Source organism: Perissodus microlepis, chromosome 17, assembly GCF_051167445.1.
Source record: "Perissodus microlepis isolate ML-2025 ecotype Zambia chromosome 17, ASM5116744v1, whole genome shotgun sequence".
In the NCBI taxonomy this organism is placed as follows: domain Eukaryota; kingdom Metazoa; phylum Chordata; class Actinopteri; order Cichliformes; family Cichlidae; genus Perissodus; species Perissodus microlepis.
Genome location: NC_140477.1, coordinates 9,951,269 through 9,967,462, shown reverse-complemented (window position 1 = coordinate 9,967,462; position 16,194 = coordinate 9,951,269). Strand labels below are relative to the sequence as shown.

The 16,194-nt window shown below is 39.2% G+C and overlaps 1 protein-coding gene across 16 annotated transcripts in view; it reads left to right on the top strand.

Annotated features, from left to right (window-relative positions):
* The window catches only part of LOC146369221 (ELKS/Rab6-interacting/CAST family member 1-like), a 156,047-nt gene that overhangs the window by 50,155 nt on the left and 89,698 nt on the right, over nt 1-16,194 (top strand). For 10 of the 16 annotated variants that reach the window (XR_014797314.1, XR_014797317.1, XR_014797315.1 and 7 more), the window contains 3 exons: nt 1,951-2,091; nt 4,263-4,456; nt 9,634-9,645. Coding sequence is in view for 11 of the 16 variants with exons in the window: in XM_084909639.1 (XP_084765765.1) it covers nt 1,951-2,091; nt 4,263-4,456; nt 9,634-9,645 (347 nt within the window). In the remaining 5 variants the exon portion in view is untranslated. Of the gene's footprint in view, nt 1-1,950; nt 2,092-4,262; nt 4,457-5,503; nt 5,615-9,633; nt 9,646-16,194 lie in introns of all 16 variants that reach the window. The other 6 variants (XR_014797318.1, XM_084909641.1, XM_084909646.1 and 3 more) reach the window with 2 other exon arrangements.

The following is a 16,194-nucleotide window of genomic DNA, read 5'->3' as shown; positions in this document are numbered from 1 at the left end:
ATTGTCTTCAATTTCAGTTCTGTTTTATTTAATGCAGAATCACAACAGGAGTCCCCTCAAGGCACTGTGTATTGTAACATAGCTACAATAATACAGAGAAAACCCCAACAATCAAATGACCCACTTTGAGCAAGCACTTGGCGACAGTGGGAAGGAAAAAAAACCCTTTAAAGGGAAGAAACCAATAGCAAAACAAGACTCAGGGAGGAGCAGCCATCTGCAATGATGGGTTGATGAGATTTCCTTATGCATACCTGGAAAACACAAGGTGGGAATATTCCAGTACAAAAACAGTGAAGGCATCAGACATGACATTGATAAAGTTAGATGCAGCATGAAAATGAGGAGCTGGGGTTGAGGTGGGTTGCAAAGCTGCTTGCAGAGGGAGCAAGAATTGTAAGCAGGGTAAAGCAATCACATTTGGATGTGTAGAATGATATCGGCTGTGTCACAATTAGGCTGTGTGCAGGCAGGAATTGGACCCAAACGCAAACTCACGGGAAACAGGACTGAACTCAAAATACTTTATTGCTGACAGAAGTTAAAGGCGATACAAAATAATATAAAACTAAACTGGGAGATTCTAAAGGAACTGACTCACGAGGAAACACACGGCAGGGCACACAGTCATGTGGGAGAACACAACACAGAACTGAGGGAGACGCGGACATAAATACGCAGATGGTTAATGAGGGAAGTGGGAGCACACGGGGAACACAGGTGACACTGATAATCGTAACGAGACACGGCAGGAGTAAACACAACAATGACGTACACAGACGGGAGACTATCAAAGTAAAACAGGAAGTACACAGAGACGCAGACCAGAGAGGAAGAGAACACAGACATAGCGGACCGGGGAAAACATGAAATAAAACACAAGGAGGAGAAACGAGGCATGGGGACTCAGACACGTGGAGGGGGACACTGGGGGCAAAGACACGACGGCAAATCTAGTAAACTAAACTGAACAACCTAGGAACCATGGAATGAATAAAGAACAAAATACAAAAACATAAGAAACCTAAGAACACTGGGTCAAAATAACCCAGGACCATGACAGGCTGGCTAGCATAGAGGTACTGTATTCTTGATATGAAGACTCCTATTGATCTTTTTCAACAAGAAATTGATTAGGTAAAGTTACCAAACTCGGGCTGTTCCTTTAAATGGGCAGTTTTCTACTTGTTACTGTAAAAAGTTCTCTGTACCCTGTCTGACTGTACTGTATTCCTTAAACTAATTTTAGTGATTGTGGGGTCATAAAACCTGTCACAGTCCTATAATATAATTTCAGAAATACATGGGAAACTCTCAGAGAAAACAAGCATTCCTCTCTCTGCTGCTGAAGGCAGATGTGGGGTTTGTCTGACAACAGGAGTATATATGCGTACCTAAATATAATCAGAGCAAGGTTTCTTTGACCAAAGCCCAGTCAAACATGATGATCCGGAGTCTAGAGTTGTTATTGTCAGTCATGGGTAAAATTACATGTCTGACAGTCTCTCCTTCTGGTCTCATTGGTTTCTGTTTCACTGCGCCTACCAAAAGAGGAAATCCCAAGAAAAGAAAGAAAAAGAGAGACTTCACAGACAGACGGATTGAGCCTGAGAGTGCGAAAAGAGACAGGTCACAGGAAATGTAATGACAAACAGAGTGCATGACCGAAGGGTTTAAGAAGGGCTTACAGATTATTATCACTTTAAATCTGTTTGTCTAATAGCACATATTATGAATAAGAATTTCTTTCTGTAATATAATCAGAAGCACACAAATGTTTTTTCCCTACCTCATAATAATTATTTTTGCTAAATATAACATTATTGTTATAGGTTGGAAAAAATAAAAAAATGTAATTAATCCATTGTTTTTTTCTAATGGGTGTGAAGAATAAGCTAAGTAAGTAATAACTATTAAGGAGCTGTCTCCAATGTTTTTTCCTCCACCCAGACATCAGTGTTGGATCTCAAGGAGAAGGCTTCCTCTTTGGCCTCCTCGACTCTCAAGAAGGACAACAGGCTGAAAAGTTTGGAAATAAACCTGGAGCAGAAGAAAGAGGAGTGCATCAAGCTGGAGAACCAACTAAAGAAGGTTAGCTGAAAAGGCTGTAAATATAAAGTAAATAGCAAATTATTCATAGAGCTATGAAAGCAAAAACGCTGATGCTTTCAAAGAGAGAGCGAAGCATTTTATGTCACCTGTTTAGGCATTTAGACAAAAGCAGGTGGAATTTTCTAGGCTCATTCCTGACGACTACAAGATTATCTACTGCATGAAACTCAGAGGTGAAAAGCTGTTTAGAGTAGCTACAGTTAAAGCAGGAAAACAGCAGAAAACTAAACCTAACCTCTCATTTCTTTTTGCGCCTTCCTAGGAAGGCAGAGAGTGTGTACGTGCACGTGTGTGTGTGCATATCACATACGTATGCTCTCCCACACAGCAGCCCAGAAAATGTTGTGTGTGTGACAGCTTGCTGACAGCCTTACAGTCACTTTCACAGACTGGTGAAGACAGCACACCATCACATGCCGAATGTGTATCCAGAGCTGTGTGTGTTTCTGGATGCATGTGTGTTGTTATATGTGTGTGAGAGAAAAGGGGGGAATGTGTGGTGTTTTACTCATCAGACTTGATTTCAGTCTCTTTCTTTTACTGTAACGCGGATGGAAAAATTCTGAATGTGACATTGTGTGCGTGATGTTTCTTTCTTCCTTTATTTGTCTTTCTCTGTCTCTGCTCCACCCAGATCTTCTCAAACATTTCCTCTCCACATAAAGACTTATGAAAACTGTTGTACACTTCCAAAACTAATAGGGTTTATGTATTGTAGGAGCAAGGCATTCACACACACACACACACACACACACACACTAAGTCCATCCCAAGAGCAACATTTACTTCTGGGAAATATACACAGCTGTTCTAACCTCTAAGCTGGTTATAACTTGTTGTATTTGTCTTTGTTTTTTTTCTTTCTTCTTCTCACATTTTCTGTGTCTTATGTTTAGATGAACAGAGCAGAAGAAAGAAGAGAGCCACTAAAACTTAGATGCTTTTTAAATTTATTCACCTTTTCTCATCGTTCATGCTAACATTTACCAGAAATTTAGCTTGTGGTTTTGTCTTTTTTTTAATGTTATATGTGTGCCAATTTGCGAGTGTGTGAAACACATATGCCTAATACTTTCATTTATATTATATTCTCCTCATCTTCCTATTCTCCTTACCATGGGGAAACAGATATTTCAGAGCAGTTAGGGCAGAGGGTGGTTTAAAAATATCGTCTAACATGGGTGTAAAAATGATAGGAGACGTTTATTAGATGACATCTTTCTTAGATTTGGTGAATTGTGTCAAACATGTGGCATTCTTAAAAGTCATTACTTTAAATATTCACAGCTGAGACATTTAATTTGATACAAATATAAGCTTTTAGCATCGGAACCAAACCTGTCTAGTCTTGAAAATCTTACAATTGAAAATCTAAACTCTATAAAAGTTTATAAGAAGCCATCATAGATTTGCTAGAGACATGTGGACCAAAAAATTTAAGTCCCCCAAACAATCAGCTAAAACTAGAATGAAGCCATTGCAATACAAATGGTTAATGAAAATTTATATTATGCCACAAAACCTGTGTTGTTTGTCCCCTGGCATCCCAGACGCCTGTTGGAAATGTTCAGAAGAAAACAGTATTGTGTTTCGCTGAGTATGAGACTGCTCAAAACTGAAGAAATACTGTTGTTCAGACTTTATCTGCTAAATTAAGGTGAAGGATGTGCACATACATCCAGCACAGGCCTTCACATTTCTCGCTAGTAAACAGAAAAATTTTCTTTTTATCCAAGTTTTTTGGAGTGGAAAACATGGAAAAAAAACCACTAGGAATATTTGGAAACAATTAGAGCCCTTTAAAAAAATGTGTAACATGCTTTGTACATAATTTCTACGATACTGGGGTGTCTATTTCAACAGTTTGCTTTATATGCTACTGTAAATACAGTATCTAAAATCTGATATATACAAATCTTGTATCTTACCGCTAAAGCCTAATGTTTAGAGCTAAATGTCATTTTATTTAAGAGGAACACTTCCACTAAAAATTTTCTAAAAGCATGCATCTTTTTAAAATCCATCCAGCTCATCCAGTTGTTACTGGCACGTCCTTTTTTGGTTTGAGCTTATTGTTTCAATCGCGTGATGGTCACCTCATTTTGAAAGCTAACACTTGGTTTATTTTTAATAATTAAATCCTGTTCCAGGCTCAGAGTGCAGCGGCAGAGTCTCAGGCCAACGCTGAACTCTCTGAGCGGATCTCCAGCCTTGAGCAGGAAGTGACCCGGTGCAAAGAGGAGGCTGGGAAGGCCCAATCTGAGGTGGAACGACTTCTCGAGATCCTCAGGGAGATGGAGAATGAAAAGAATGACAAGGAGAAAAAGATTCATGAACTAGAGAGGTAAGAAAGGGTGATAAATATGGTAGATTAAACAATTAGCGACACTGAGCAGTTTTCTTTTAATACTTGTGTATCTCTTTCCTTTAACCTAAATCAATGGATAAATTGTGTTTATTGGTGAAATGATTGTTTATCTAAGGCTCAGTCACACAGGCCTAGAGATTGGTCCCGAGGGAAAAATTAGTATTCCTCCACTGGCTGTAAGGGGCTACTGGAGTTTGCTGGCAGTGACTGTGAAATCAGTTGCTAAAGCCTCATTCATGCTGGTCTAAATACCAGTTACAGTAGTGATCCCCTGGTAACCACCACTCGCTAGAGAAAAGTAAATTCCATGACAGGTTGCTGGTAGCCACTAGCATGTAATTGATCACAAAAAAGCAAACGGTGCTGTGCTGAAAACCTCCCTATGAGTGTTTTAGTCTGTAGCAGGTTGCTGTGGTTGCCAGTAGTTTGCATGGAAAAAACTGTTGCAAGCAGATGTTCTCCAGGATTCTCCTTTCACTAAAGCTCGGAGAATAATGATGAGTGTTTGCAAAATCGGCGTCTTGGATGCAAACTACAGGTGACTAAAGCAGTGTTCTAGCAACCAAAGAGATTTTTGGTGGAATACCTTCTTTGCGACTGTGACAGCCACTCACTCACTCATCGATCAGGGAATACACATTTTCCCCTAGCAACCTGTGGTTGTCAGGGTGTCACTGACCTGTCTCTAGGTTGTGTGAAAGACTGTCTCAGATTCCACTTTACCACCCATTATTTTTATTTTCTGACTGAATCTGAAGCCGATTAGAGTCATTGGTGATCTTTCCTGTAAGACGAACTCATTAGTTGTCGCAGGCTCATTCCTCTCCCTCTTTTTCTTCCCATTTCCTCCTACCATTTTCTGCTTTATTTCTTGCACCCTAATTCATCTCTCCATCCATTCCCCTTCTTATTCTCATGTTTATACACTAATATGTGTATATTCACATTGGTTCGCATTGGTGTGAGTGCGTTTATGTTTTTTTTTGTGTGTGTTTGCGCTCATAACATCCCGTAACATCCCAGAAATCCTGCTGCCTCTCATCTGTGGCGTTCTCAGCAGTCGCGAAAACAGGCCCCTGCCCCGGCTGCCTCTCAGCAGCCAATGGGGGGGCTAGTATGGGACTACCTGGGCACGTGAGTGGCTGACAGCTCTGTCAGTCAGTTATTTGTCTGACCACTGCACGAAAGAAACTCACTTTGCTTGTCAGAAGAGCACTGTGATAATAACCCCCACCCATGTGGAAAAGGCTATGAAGCATTAGCCACAGGGCAAGAAGTTTGGATTTTAGATGAAAAACATGCAAAACAAATTCATAAATCTGGATTGATTAGATAAAAAATATTGACTGACAGCATCTTACACATATACTTCATTCATCATAGGTTGTGTATAACACTGAAAAATATCTTCTCTCGTCAGGTTTTCTTGTATTTGCCAGCCCTTTCCACATGGGACAGAGCTGAGTATGTTCACTAATAATCACCATCAAAGAGTTGCGGCATTGGATCACTACTTGCTGAGTTTCTCTGTTATGGTGTACTTGTACTGTTCTCTCTCCCACGTCCAGAAATTGGAGCTAGTTGTACTCTTACATATCTAGGCATGAGCACAAAGTCTTAGTCACCTGTTACTGCAGTATGACAAGCCAAACAGCTCCCCAAAGTTTGTAAAATGAGGGCACAGTTTGGCACCGAAGTTGCTGTACAGCACCGAAACTCTTTGAGCCTCTGTTCCTGTCAATGATGCAACTCTTTCATTTAGTGGCTCTGTTTTCTCGCTTCACTTTTGCTTCACTTTCAGCAGAGGATGCTTGACTTGCAGAGTTTACCACAATCGTTTTCTTTTTCAGACTCTTTTTCAGATGTTTCTATCCACTTTTCCACCTTGCTGTGCAATTTTGGATTAACCTTTCTCTCAACCTTTCTTGCCTGTGTACACCATGTCTACCTCATTAGCTATTCTTATTCTGCCTTTACTTTCTGCTTATATCTGCTTATTTCTCTGCCTGTAGCTTCTGTCTGCCTGCATGCCTCCCTAACTCTGTGTTTACCTGAATACCTGTTTGATGTTGTGCCTCTGTGTCTGTTTAGCCCCAGTACGTAAAGAAATTTGTTATGAGAACAGCTTAAGCAGAATCAGTGGCCTTTATATTATGGACAGCAGTTCGATATTAGTGGTTTGAGTTTTTTAATGGTGTGTTTGGTGCATTTTTAGTTGTTGCTGTTGAATAATGGAGAATGCATTGCTCTTGTGAAATTAGAGTTCATCTTCATTGGTTAAATGGGCCAGATGGTGTCTATAGCCCGCCTGTCTTCCTCTCTCTGTATGGCTTTTTATGCCTTTGATTTCTGAACTTTCTTATGCCATCTGTCAGCGCCTACTCGCTTGCTGTCTCTTGAATCTTTTACTTCAGTTTCTTTCTTGGACACAATCTCCACCCATCCTAACTCTAGATTCGCCTCCTTTTCTCTGTCTGTGCGTTTAGCGATGCGACTGCGAGATTTATGGTTGTTAATGATTTCAGGGAGATTCACTGCGTCTCTGTTTGGCCAGTAGAAATACAGGACTATTAATAATTCAGCACCGGGTAACTTCAAACATGTGTGTTTTAAGTGTGTATGTGTGATGTTTAGTCTGCCAGTAGCCACAGATGCAGATTTACAGCAGTACTAAGTTTACAGACAACATTATACAGTAACTTTATAAGCAATTAAAATTGCAGATTGGTTTTATATGGAAAGATGTTTCATTGTCCCAGTAGGGTACAATAAAATAAAAGCATCTTAAAAGTGATATTTAATATCTGGAGTTTGAAAGCTGCTCTTTGGTAAGTGGAAAAGTGTTACATTTAGACTTAGAAAAGTGTCCTTTAATACAAAATTTTAGATTAAGTATGAGTAAATTTAACTTGCTCTTAAAGTAATTGCTGTGAAGTGAAGTGTTGTACAGCAGTCATATCAGAGGATATGCAGTTCTTTGTACATCTTATCATGTAGCAGATTCATTTAGCTGTTAGGGGTGTGATGAGGGAAACTATCCATGGCTAATTTCAGTGATTAAGCCATACAATCTCTTTGATAGGCTGATGCAACAGGCTTTGAGGTACATTTTCTGTAGGTTGGAGTGCACTGCTCCTTTACTGTGGCAGTGTTGTATACACAGGTTTCCGCAAATTACTAGACATAGCTCAAAAAGGTATGTCAGGATATCCTTTTTATTACTTTTGTTTCGATTAAATATCATGTGGATTGCAGTGATAGTGGTAGCGGATTTGCCTCTTAAAACATTAAGCCTTAGATTTCATATAAAATAGTTCCACTTGTCATTTCTAAAGTTGATTTTTTTCTGTCTTGGGACAGAGCTGCTTATGCTACCCTGCTCTGACGTCATCAAGTCAGATGGTGAATGCACCAACTGACTTGTTGCAGCGGTGCCGTCCTATTATTGTACCACGCTCTAATTCAGCCAGCACTTTAGAATAACCAGTTCTTTTACAAATGTTTGTAAAAAAGAGACTGCATGGCTAGTTGCTTTGTTTTTTGCACCAGAATTGAAAGAATAACATTTTTGTCTTAATAGTCTACTTTTCGAAATTTGACTGGAGAAGTCTGATAACTGCCATGTTAAGGATTATTATGATGTTTCTGGTTATGGCTGCTTATATCTGATAGGACATAAATCATTGAAGATACCAGTGAGCTGTTTTAGCGTAGCTGCTGGTCTAAACAGATAGATGGTTAAAATTAGCTTGCAGTCCCTGCTTGAGATAGCAACCTTATATTCTGTAACAAGGCTTTTGTGAAACACAAGCGATGACCTTGTAACCTTATATGTACAAATGCTGATTTTATCCTCAAGCTGCCTAAGCCTGCTGTGAATTATACGACTTTGTCTGGAGCTAACAGGTATGTCAGAGGAGAATACATTTGCCACAGGCCAACTCTTAGCTTGGCACCGGGGCTAACCCTGGGCTACAAGTGAGCAGCGGGAGCATTACTAATGAAAAGATCAGATGTGGGTTAAACAAGGGTAAGAATCAAGCCTCTCTGTTTCCCCTGTAGTGTAAATCCAGCTGCAATGGCACCAGGTTATTTATTTCAGTAACAAGGACAGTAATTGGAGCAGACTGAGTGACTTCACACTGAGGGGAAATGGGGCTGAAAATCTGCCCTGATGGCCAAAATAAAGGATTTGGATGGAAGAGTGGAAAACGTAGAGAGGACAGAAAAAGGAAAGGGAAAGAAACGTGGTGGAAGAAGAAAAACAGCAAGAAAGAACAGAATAACGAGAGGAGACGTACAGAGAAGGGAAAGAACGGGCTGCGTCGCAGGGAGAGGGAAACAGAAAACAGAACTTGCGGAAAAGACAGAAATGGGAAAAGGATAAGAGAGAAATATGAGAAAACGGGAGGAGGTTTGGCGAGAAGTAGACTGTAGACCTGAGTAGTGAGAAATTAGAGAAGTTTATTGTTATATTCCTCAGTAATGGACAATTTGTCTCTGGCATGCTCAGTCAAAGTTCAGTTATGAGGAGTTATTGCATGGAAAACGTTTTGGGTATGCCAGTTTAGGAAATGAATTTTCTTTAAGATTTCATGTCTTAATGATTGCATGCTGGTTACCCTTTGCTTGAGACTTTGCAAATCCACAACCGGTGAACTGTTTAAGTGGCCCCAGTGGGAAGCAAAAGAAGTCATCCACAAAATCTGAACCATTGAAGAAATATTTCATAGAGAGCTTGCCCTCAGCTTCTGCTTTGATTGGCTAATTGCTCACTTTCCATGGTTTGTCATTGTGCCCTTAAATGTTTGTAGGGGTCATTTGAGTTGAGCGGGCCTCTCATAGCCCTCAGTGTTGTACTGAAAGGAGAAAAGCCTGAGTCTAACCTGTTTTTATGAGACTGTCTGCCTGCCTAACTGTTTGCTTGGTCATGCCTGTCTTCTTGTCTTAGTGTCTGCCTGCTGTCTCTCTTTGGGTAATTATGTCTCTCAGTCTGTTCTTTTGTCTCTTATGTCTTTCCTGTGCTTTGAAGATTGATCAAGCTGGCTAACCTAGCTCTCAACTCCTGTTTCCCCTCTCACCTTTCCCTCTCCTTCTCTCTCTTTCCCTTTCTTTTAACTTTCCAATGGAACGTTGTCTCCCGCTCTACTCAGTCTTGCCTCAAGGTTAGTACAGCATGCCTATTTTTCTTCCTTCGTCATTCTCCCTGTATTTCTCTCATCTCTCTCCTTTATTGTCATACTGCGTGTCCTTGCATCAAGACACTTACTTCACTCTGTCATAAACTCTGATTTTAATAATTCTCATCATATCTGTCTGTCTTTGAAGGAGGCACCTTGACTTTCACTTCACTCTTGCTGTCACATTGGTGCCGCTTTGAAGAGGAAACATTGTTTCTTCCTTTCACTTTCCATTATAACACCCTGCCAGAGTCTTCACCACACTAGCAGTTAAACTTTGATACCAGAGCTTCATTTAATAACTTCAGATTTGAGGCTACCACAGCAAACGAGCAAAATGTATCTCCATAATTAACTTGGACAGCTGTGAACTTTTGCTCAGAGGTCTTTTTATCTCTGTTGGATTTCTGTCTGTGTGGCTCTTCTAAAGAAATTACTCCACTTTTCACATGTTCTTGACACCACTACTGAAATTCTTAAAACTTGCCTCTAATAAGTATCACACATATAATGATAAAGAACTTAAACACTGAAACGTATAAATGTTTAACTGAAACTAAAGATTTTAAACCGTAAAAAGTAAATGGAAGTAAGCAAGTGAAACACCTTGACTCTTTTTTTTTTTTAATCCATTCTGCTGGCGTGCTTGGGATCATTGTGCTTTTGCATGATCGAGTTTCAGCAAAGCTTTAGATAGATGTCCTCAAATTAGCCTCAAAACACTTTGGCATACAGAGGAGGTTATGTCTGGACTGGACAATGACTGGACAGTGTCATGAAATGCTTACCCTCTTAATTCCTATGCACACACTAAGGATGTACTTAGCTATTTACAGGAGAACAGAGGCCTTTGAAAACTTTCTTTTTTACGTGACTATTCATGGGGATCGTTTATCCAGAAATAGAGATTTCCACATTGGTGCTTTTTTCTCCAGAATCAAGCATAGACCATACAATAGTAGCTCTCCTAAATGCTACATTTGCTACTAGGACTGTGCGATATGACCAAAATCTCATATCCCGATATAAGAATTCTATCGTCCGATAACGATATAAATAAAAAAAAAAAAGTAACATTTTCTGTAAATTCTGTGAATCTCGGGCAGCTTGACTTGCGGGAAGTGTTTCCAGCTGCGCGTCATGTAGCTGGAGTCGAGTGTTTTAACCGATGCATGAAACTATACATTTTTAGACATAAGTTGTAACGGCCGCCGTTTTCTTTGTGAGTATTTATTACACGGCGTGCTGCGGGGAAAAGCCTGTTCTAACGCTTGAGTCTAAGGTTTATTTTTTAGCACCTGGCGGCTCTTTTTTACTTCTCATCCGTAAATAATCTGCTCTTTCACGTGATTCAGTTTATTTTGAAAAGTCTCAACAGGATCTTGAGCTTTATTGTGAAAGGTTTATGTGGAACATAAACAAGCGGACACGCGATGGTGTTACCGTCGTTGTTGCTAATGACAATGCATAAAAACAGGCGCTTGTCCGTCTGTAGTGTGGTTATATTAAATATAAGAGAAAGAGAGAACTTTAAGAAATGAATATAGCCACTACAGTGACCATCAAAATGATGAAAAAATATTGCTGTAAACAGTTTATTTTGCGACACCACGAAACAAACGATAGCGTAAAATGAAACGATAGACGTTTTTATATCGTCATCCGATATATATCGTTATATCGAACAGCCCTATTTGCTACCCATACATGATAAGAATGGTAATTGGACCAATATTTATATTGTGCTTTCCTGCTGTTACTTCACCTATTCGCACTCACATGCTTGAATTCGGTGTTTTAATCTATTCACTTTTAGTACATTTTTAACTGTTAAGAAAGCACTTCAATAGGATGCATTGTGAGCAGTTTAGGGAAACGTCAGGTGAACTGGAGGAGCAGAGACTGAACCACCTTTAAATGATAGAGAACCTGCTCTACCTTCCTTCCTCAGTCTCTGTGTACAACTCTCAATTCTCGTTCAACACAACAAAAAGAAGGAAGGTACCACCTTGTGGCACTATAACCGACTGAACTTTACCGAGGAGAATCATCAAAGAGACAGTCCTTTGAAAAAGCAAAACAATAAAAAAAAAAGTAATGCAAAAATTGGCCAATTAAAATCAACTGCTGAGGGATTTGACTGGCATATGCATCCAGTCCTACAAGCAATACTGGGGTTTGGCAGGTGACTGGCTTAAACAAATACATAGAAAATGACCCGGTCTGACATGCATCTTTTTGATTTTCCAAAACATTTAACTATCCAATTTAGAGTTTCATTGTCCAAACTTTCCAAACTTGTTTAACTTTTAAATATTCCTGTCCCCACTCAAGACGTCATAATGTAATGAGATTCCAGCATGCAGAAACCAAAATCCTGAATTTGCCTTTTTTTTTTGTAAACCGACATATCAAAGTCATATTGAGATTTGTCCGACATACGGATTGTGATCAACCACATAATAACCACTTCTTCCTTCTGTTTCCTGCATAAATCTGGTGGTCTGTTTTGTGTGCTCAGCTCTGCTGTTAAGGTCTCCCCATTTCCAGCACTTTCTTTGCTCTTTCTTTCTTTTTCAACTTCTAGAGCCACTATTCCCCCTGCCGACTTGTCAGCTTTTTCATTGCTGTTATTTTGTTTTTTTGTGATCCAACTCTTCAGGGGGAGAAAAAAAAACAAAAGAAAAGACAGTACTGCCTTGGTGTCTGGTAGACGACAGAAGACATCTTTTCGTCTTCTGTCCTTTTTTGTGCTTTTTTGTTTTATTTTTTTTTCACGGGTTGTTTTCATGTGGAGCTAAGGAACTCCTCATCCACTGCCAAATGTCTGACATCAAGGTTTGTGGAGCTTAAAAAGGAATTTCTTTGGTCTGTGTGTTTGTGTGTGTATCTGTTTGAGGTCCTGAGCATTGAGGTGGTGCAGGGATTTGTCAGCTAATGGCTGACAACGCGCAGACACACACACGCACACTATCACAGACCATGCACATTTTCTTCTTTTGTTGCTGTTGTTGTTTTCTCTTTCACACTTGCACATACACATACACACACAAGTAGGAATTTGCCCGCTAATAGGTGACAGTGATACCGTAGGGATTGCTGCTGAGAGTTATCTAATTAAAAACCCTGCAGTCACATTGAATCTATAACAAAATCTGTGAATTAAAAAAAAAAAAAGAATTCACAGATCTGATTTTTAACTACCGCTTAAATAATCCAAACTGGTCTAACTGACTAAAAAATATTTATTTTAATAGAATATATGGGGAGGGGTACGGTTCAGTAGCACATTGTGTTGCAAGTTTAGCCTTTTAGGAGGAAGCTGATCTTTAAAAAAACCCTCTTCTTCCAAAATCCCCCATCTTAAAATTGCTATTCTGATTAAAATAGTAAAGAAAAAACAAGACCAAAGAATAGCTAAAATAGCCAAAAAGACAAAAAACAGTATAATGCAATGGCGTCTACATGTCTCTCCACAGAACAGAGCAAACTGTGAAATCCTAGTAGAGAAGTAGGAGAACCCAGTGTGCAACTGTAAATACATCCTAGTGTCTAGTTTAAGAAATACAGGTACTTGATCACCTACACATTACACCTTACCAGGAGCTGCTCAGTTATGGAAGTCCATGCCATGAAGTTCCCAGGGTGCAGTTTTCGTGCAGATGTTAATCCCCGAGGTGGTTTATTGTGTCAGCACACCACCGGCAACTTTTAGACATGGTGCGCCTCACCAACCGTGCTCTGTGACTTTACGTGGTCTGCCACTTTGTGGCTGAGTTACTAAATGCTTCCACTTTGCAATAATACCGCTTACGGTTCAAACAGTTGGAATATCTAGGAGGAAAGAAATTTTCCAGTCAGAATTTCCCATCCACTCATTCCGTCTGAAATGTTTGTAAAGGCAGACTGCTGTGGCCCGATATCTTTGTCCTATAGTGTAGCTCCTCGGGTGGATGTGAGGATAGTACCTGTCATTATAAGGTACTCATAAGATAAAGATTGTCCTACGTCATTCACAAACTGTCACAAACTATAGTATGAAATCTTGCATTTTGGCTTTTTCTAAATGGAGGCACCATCACTCAACCCAAACCAAATGCTTCTTTAATCAACACAAAGGCTTTCGGCTGTGTTTTTCAGCTGGATCAATGAGCTTTTTCAATCACTTAGCTTATCAACACAACATTTAACAACAGAACAAATTTAGCTAAAAATGGCCGCTTTCATTGATGTTCCGCTTGTAATCAATCAATATTTATGAATAATTACATTGTTCAATTAATTGTTTATTGTCATTTAAATTTTGTTTAAGAGCTTGTTTGTTTAAGAATCACAAGCCTATAGTACAGTTAACAGTAGATACTCAGGTAGCACTTTATAATAATGTCATACTTTTAAGCAATAGTAATGTAAAATATTGTCAACTATTTTATTCATCATTTATATATCATTACTCCTCCTTAGTATGCCATTTATAAATACTGATGTTTATCCACCCATCCATTACACCATGTACAGCTAACACTGCTACTACATCACAGCTAATAGTACTTGTAATCGTAGTCATAGTAAAATATCTCTATTTATAAATGGCATACTAAGGAGGCTTAATGTGACATAAATGATGATAATGTCACTAGTGTGACATTATCATAAAGTGCTACCGATACTCAGTGTAATGTATGTTTTTCCTCATACTGTGCTTTGTAAGGTTGTTTTAGAAAAGGAATGCAACTCTATTTCCCTTCCCTGTATGGTTATGTTTTATGCACCGAGTTAAAAGCACCGTTAAGATACAGAGCTAAATGTGAGTCGACTCATCTATAATAAAATCTCAGTTTGGATCAGTTAAGTTCATCAAAAGATGAATATGAGACTTAGAAACAGAGCGTCAGTATTTAATTCCGGGACCTCATGGTTCACCATGTTAAACAAAGACACTGCCAAGATCAACTCTGGCTCTCTGTCACATGCTTACACTGTTACTATTACCAAAACACTTTGGTTTAGATATACCCTTTAAATATGATTTATCTTCATAAGGACAGAAGCGATTTCTTTCTGTTTGTATCACAGTGTTTTTACAGTTAGTTTCCAGTAACTCACACTGTGAAGGTTTGTAGACACATGCACACGGGTCTTAGCTGCCTTTACTCCTTATTTACTTCACAAATTTACTTACCCTCTACCTGAGGGATTTTCTAGAGTTGTTTCTCAAGTCATAAAATAACTACCTCCTTCTTTATTCCTCCAAAATGTTTTTCTACCACATCGACAGCAGGAAAGACTCAACTATTATGTTTTCGCTGTTTTTTTTTCTTTTCTGTATTTTATAGTTTTTATGGGCTCAGTGAAGCAGACCAATGTTTCCTGTATTTTCAAAGGAAATACTGAATTCCAAATACTTAAAAGGAAATCCTTGATGTTAATGTTGGGCGAACTATGTGCAGTAAACATACATGAGGCCCGCGAGCATTTGTGATCAAATATTTATACAGGACTCCAAATGTAATATTAATACTACCTTAATGTGGGTCCCTGAATATCAGCAACATGCTAATGAGGGAGGTTGAAAAGTTTTTCTTTTTTTTAAGGGTTTGAGGTTTACTGAAGTTTGTGAGATTGTCTGTGTGCATGTGTGTTTTCCTTTTTCCTGCTAATTATCACCAATATTCAGGATATGATTTTTGTACAACTCTAAGGTTTAATGAAGGCTTGACTGGGTTGCACATTTGTGTTTATATGATTAGATGTGTGTGTGTATGGTCAGTGCTTGGGGATATTTTGGGTGGGGGTTGGAAGAATTAGGGAAGTTCAAAATCCTGTCAACAAGTATATCAGTATGTGTGTATGAATGTTAACACATAATATCTATTTACCTTGTGTGTCATCGTGTTTGTTTATGTGCATTTATATGGGAATGTTGGAAAATGGGTGCTTGTTGTTGTGTTACGCGATGCTGCGCCTCTGTATGTACACAACTGCTTGTGGGTGCTTCAAATATTTGTGTGTGGTCCGAGCCAGAGATTAGATCTAATACAAAGCAGGTTGTGTTTGGAACACGACCCCGTGTATAACTGCGTATGTGCGTATTTTGTGTGTGTGCGGACGTGGTTTCACTGCACATTTGTATGTCGTGTTTACAGCGCTGTGGGTAGTGAGCTCTCCTGTGATTCCGCCTCCTCCTCCTTCAGCGGTTTGCAGCAGTTGTTGAAAATGATTTCAGAGGGAGGGAAAAGGAAGTATTTTACATATTAAAACAACTTGGAATGGCACTGAGCCTCCGCTGAGCCGAGGCAGAAAGTTCACCGAGCAACGAGTGAAGTGTTCTGCTTTTTACTTAAACGTGTAAAATGCAAACTACAGTTTTTTAAACAGTACATTCATATTACCCCCGGTTTGTTATTCAACACAGAGAGAGGAGAAATATAAAGAAAGAAATGAACTGACACATTTTTGTTAGATATATATACACTAGCCACTTCATTAGATACACCTTGTTTGAACTGGCCGTGATTTTTCATGGCATAGATT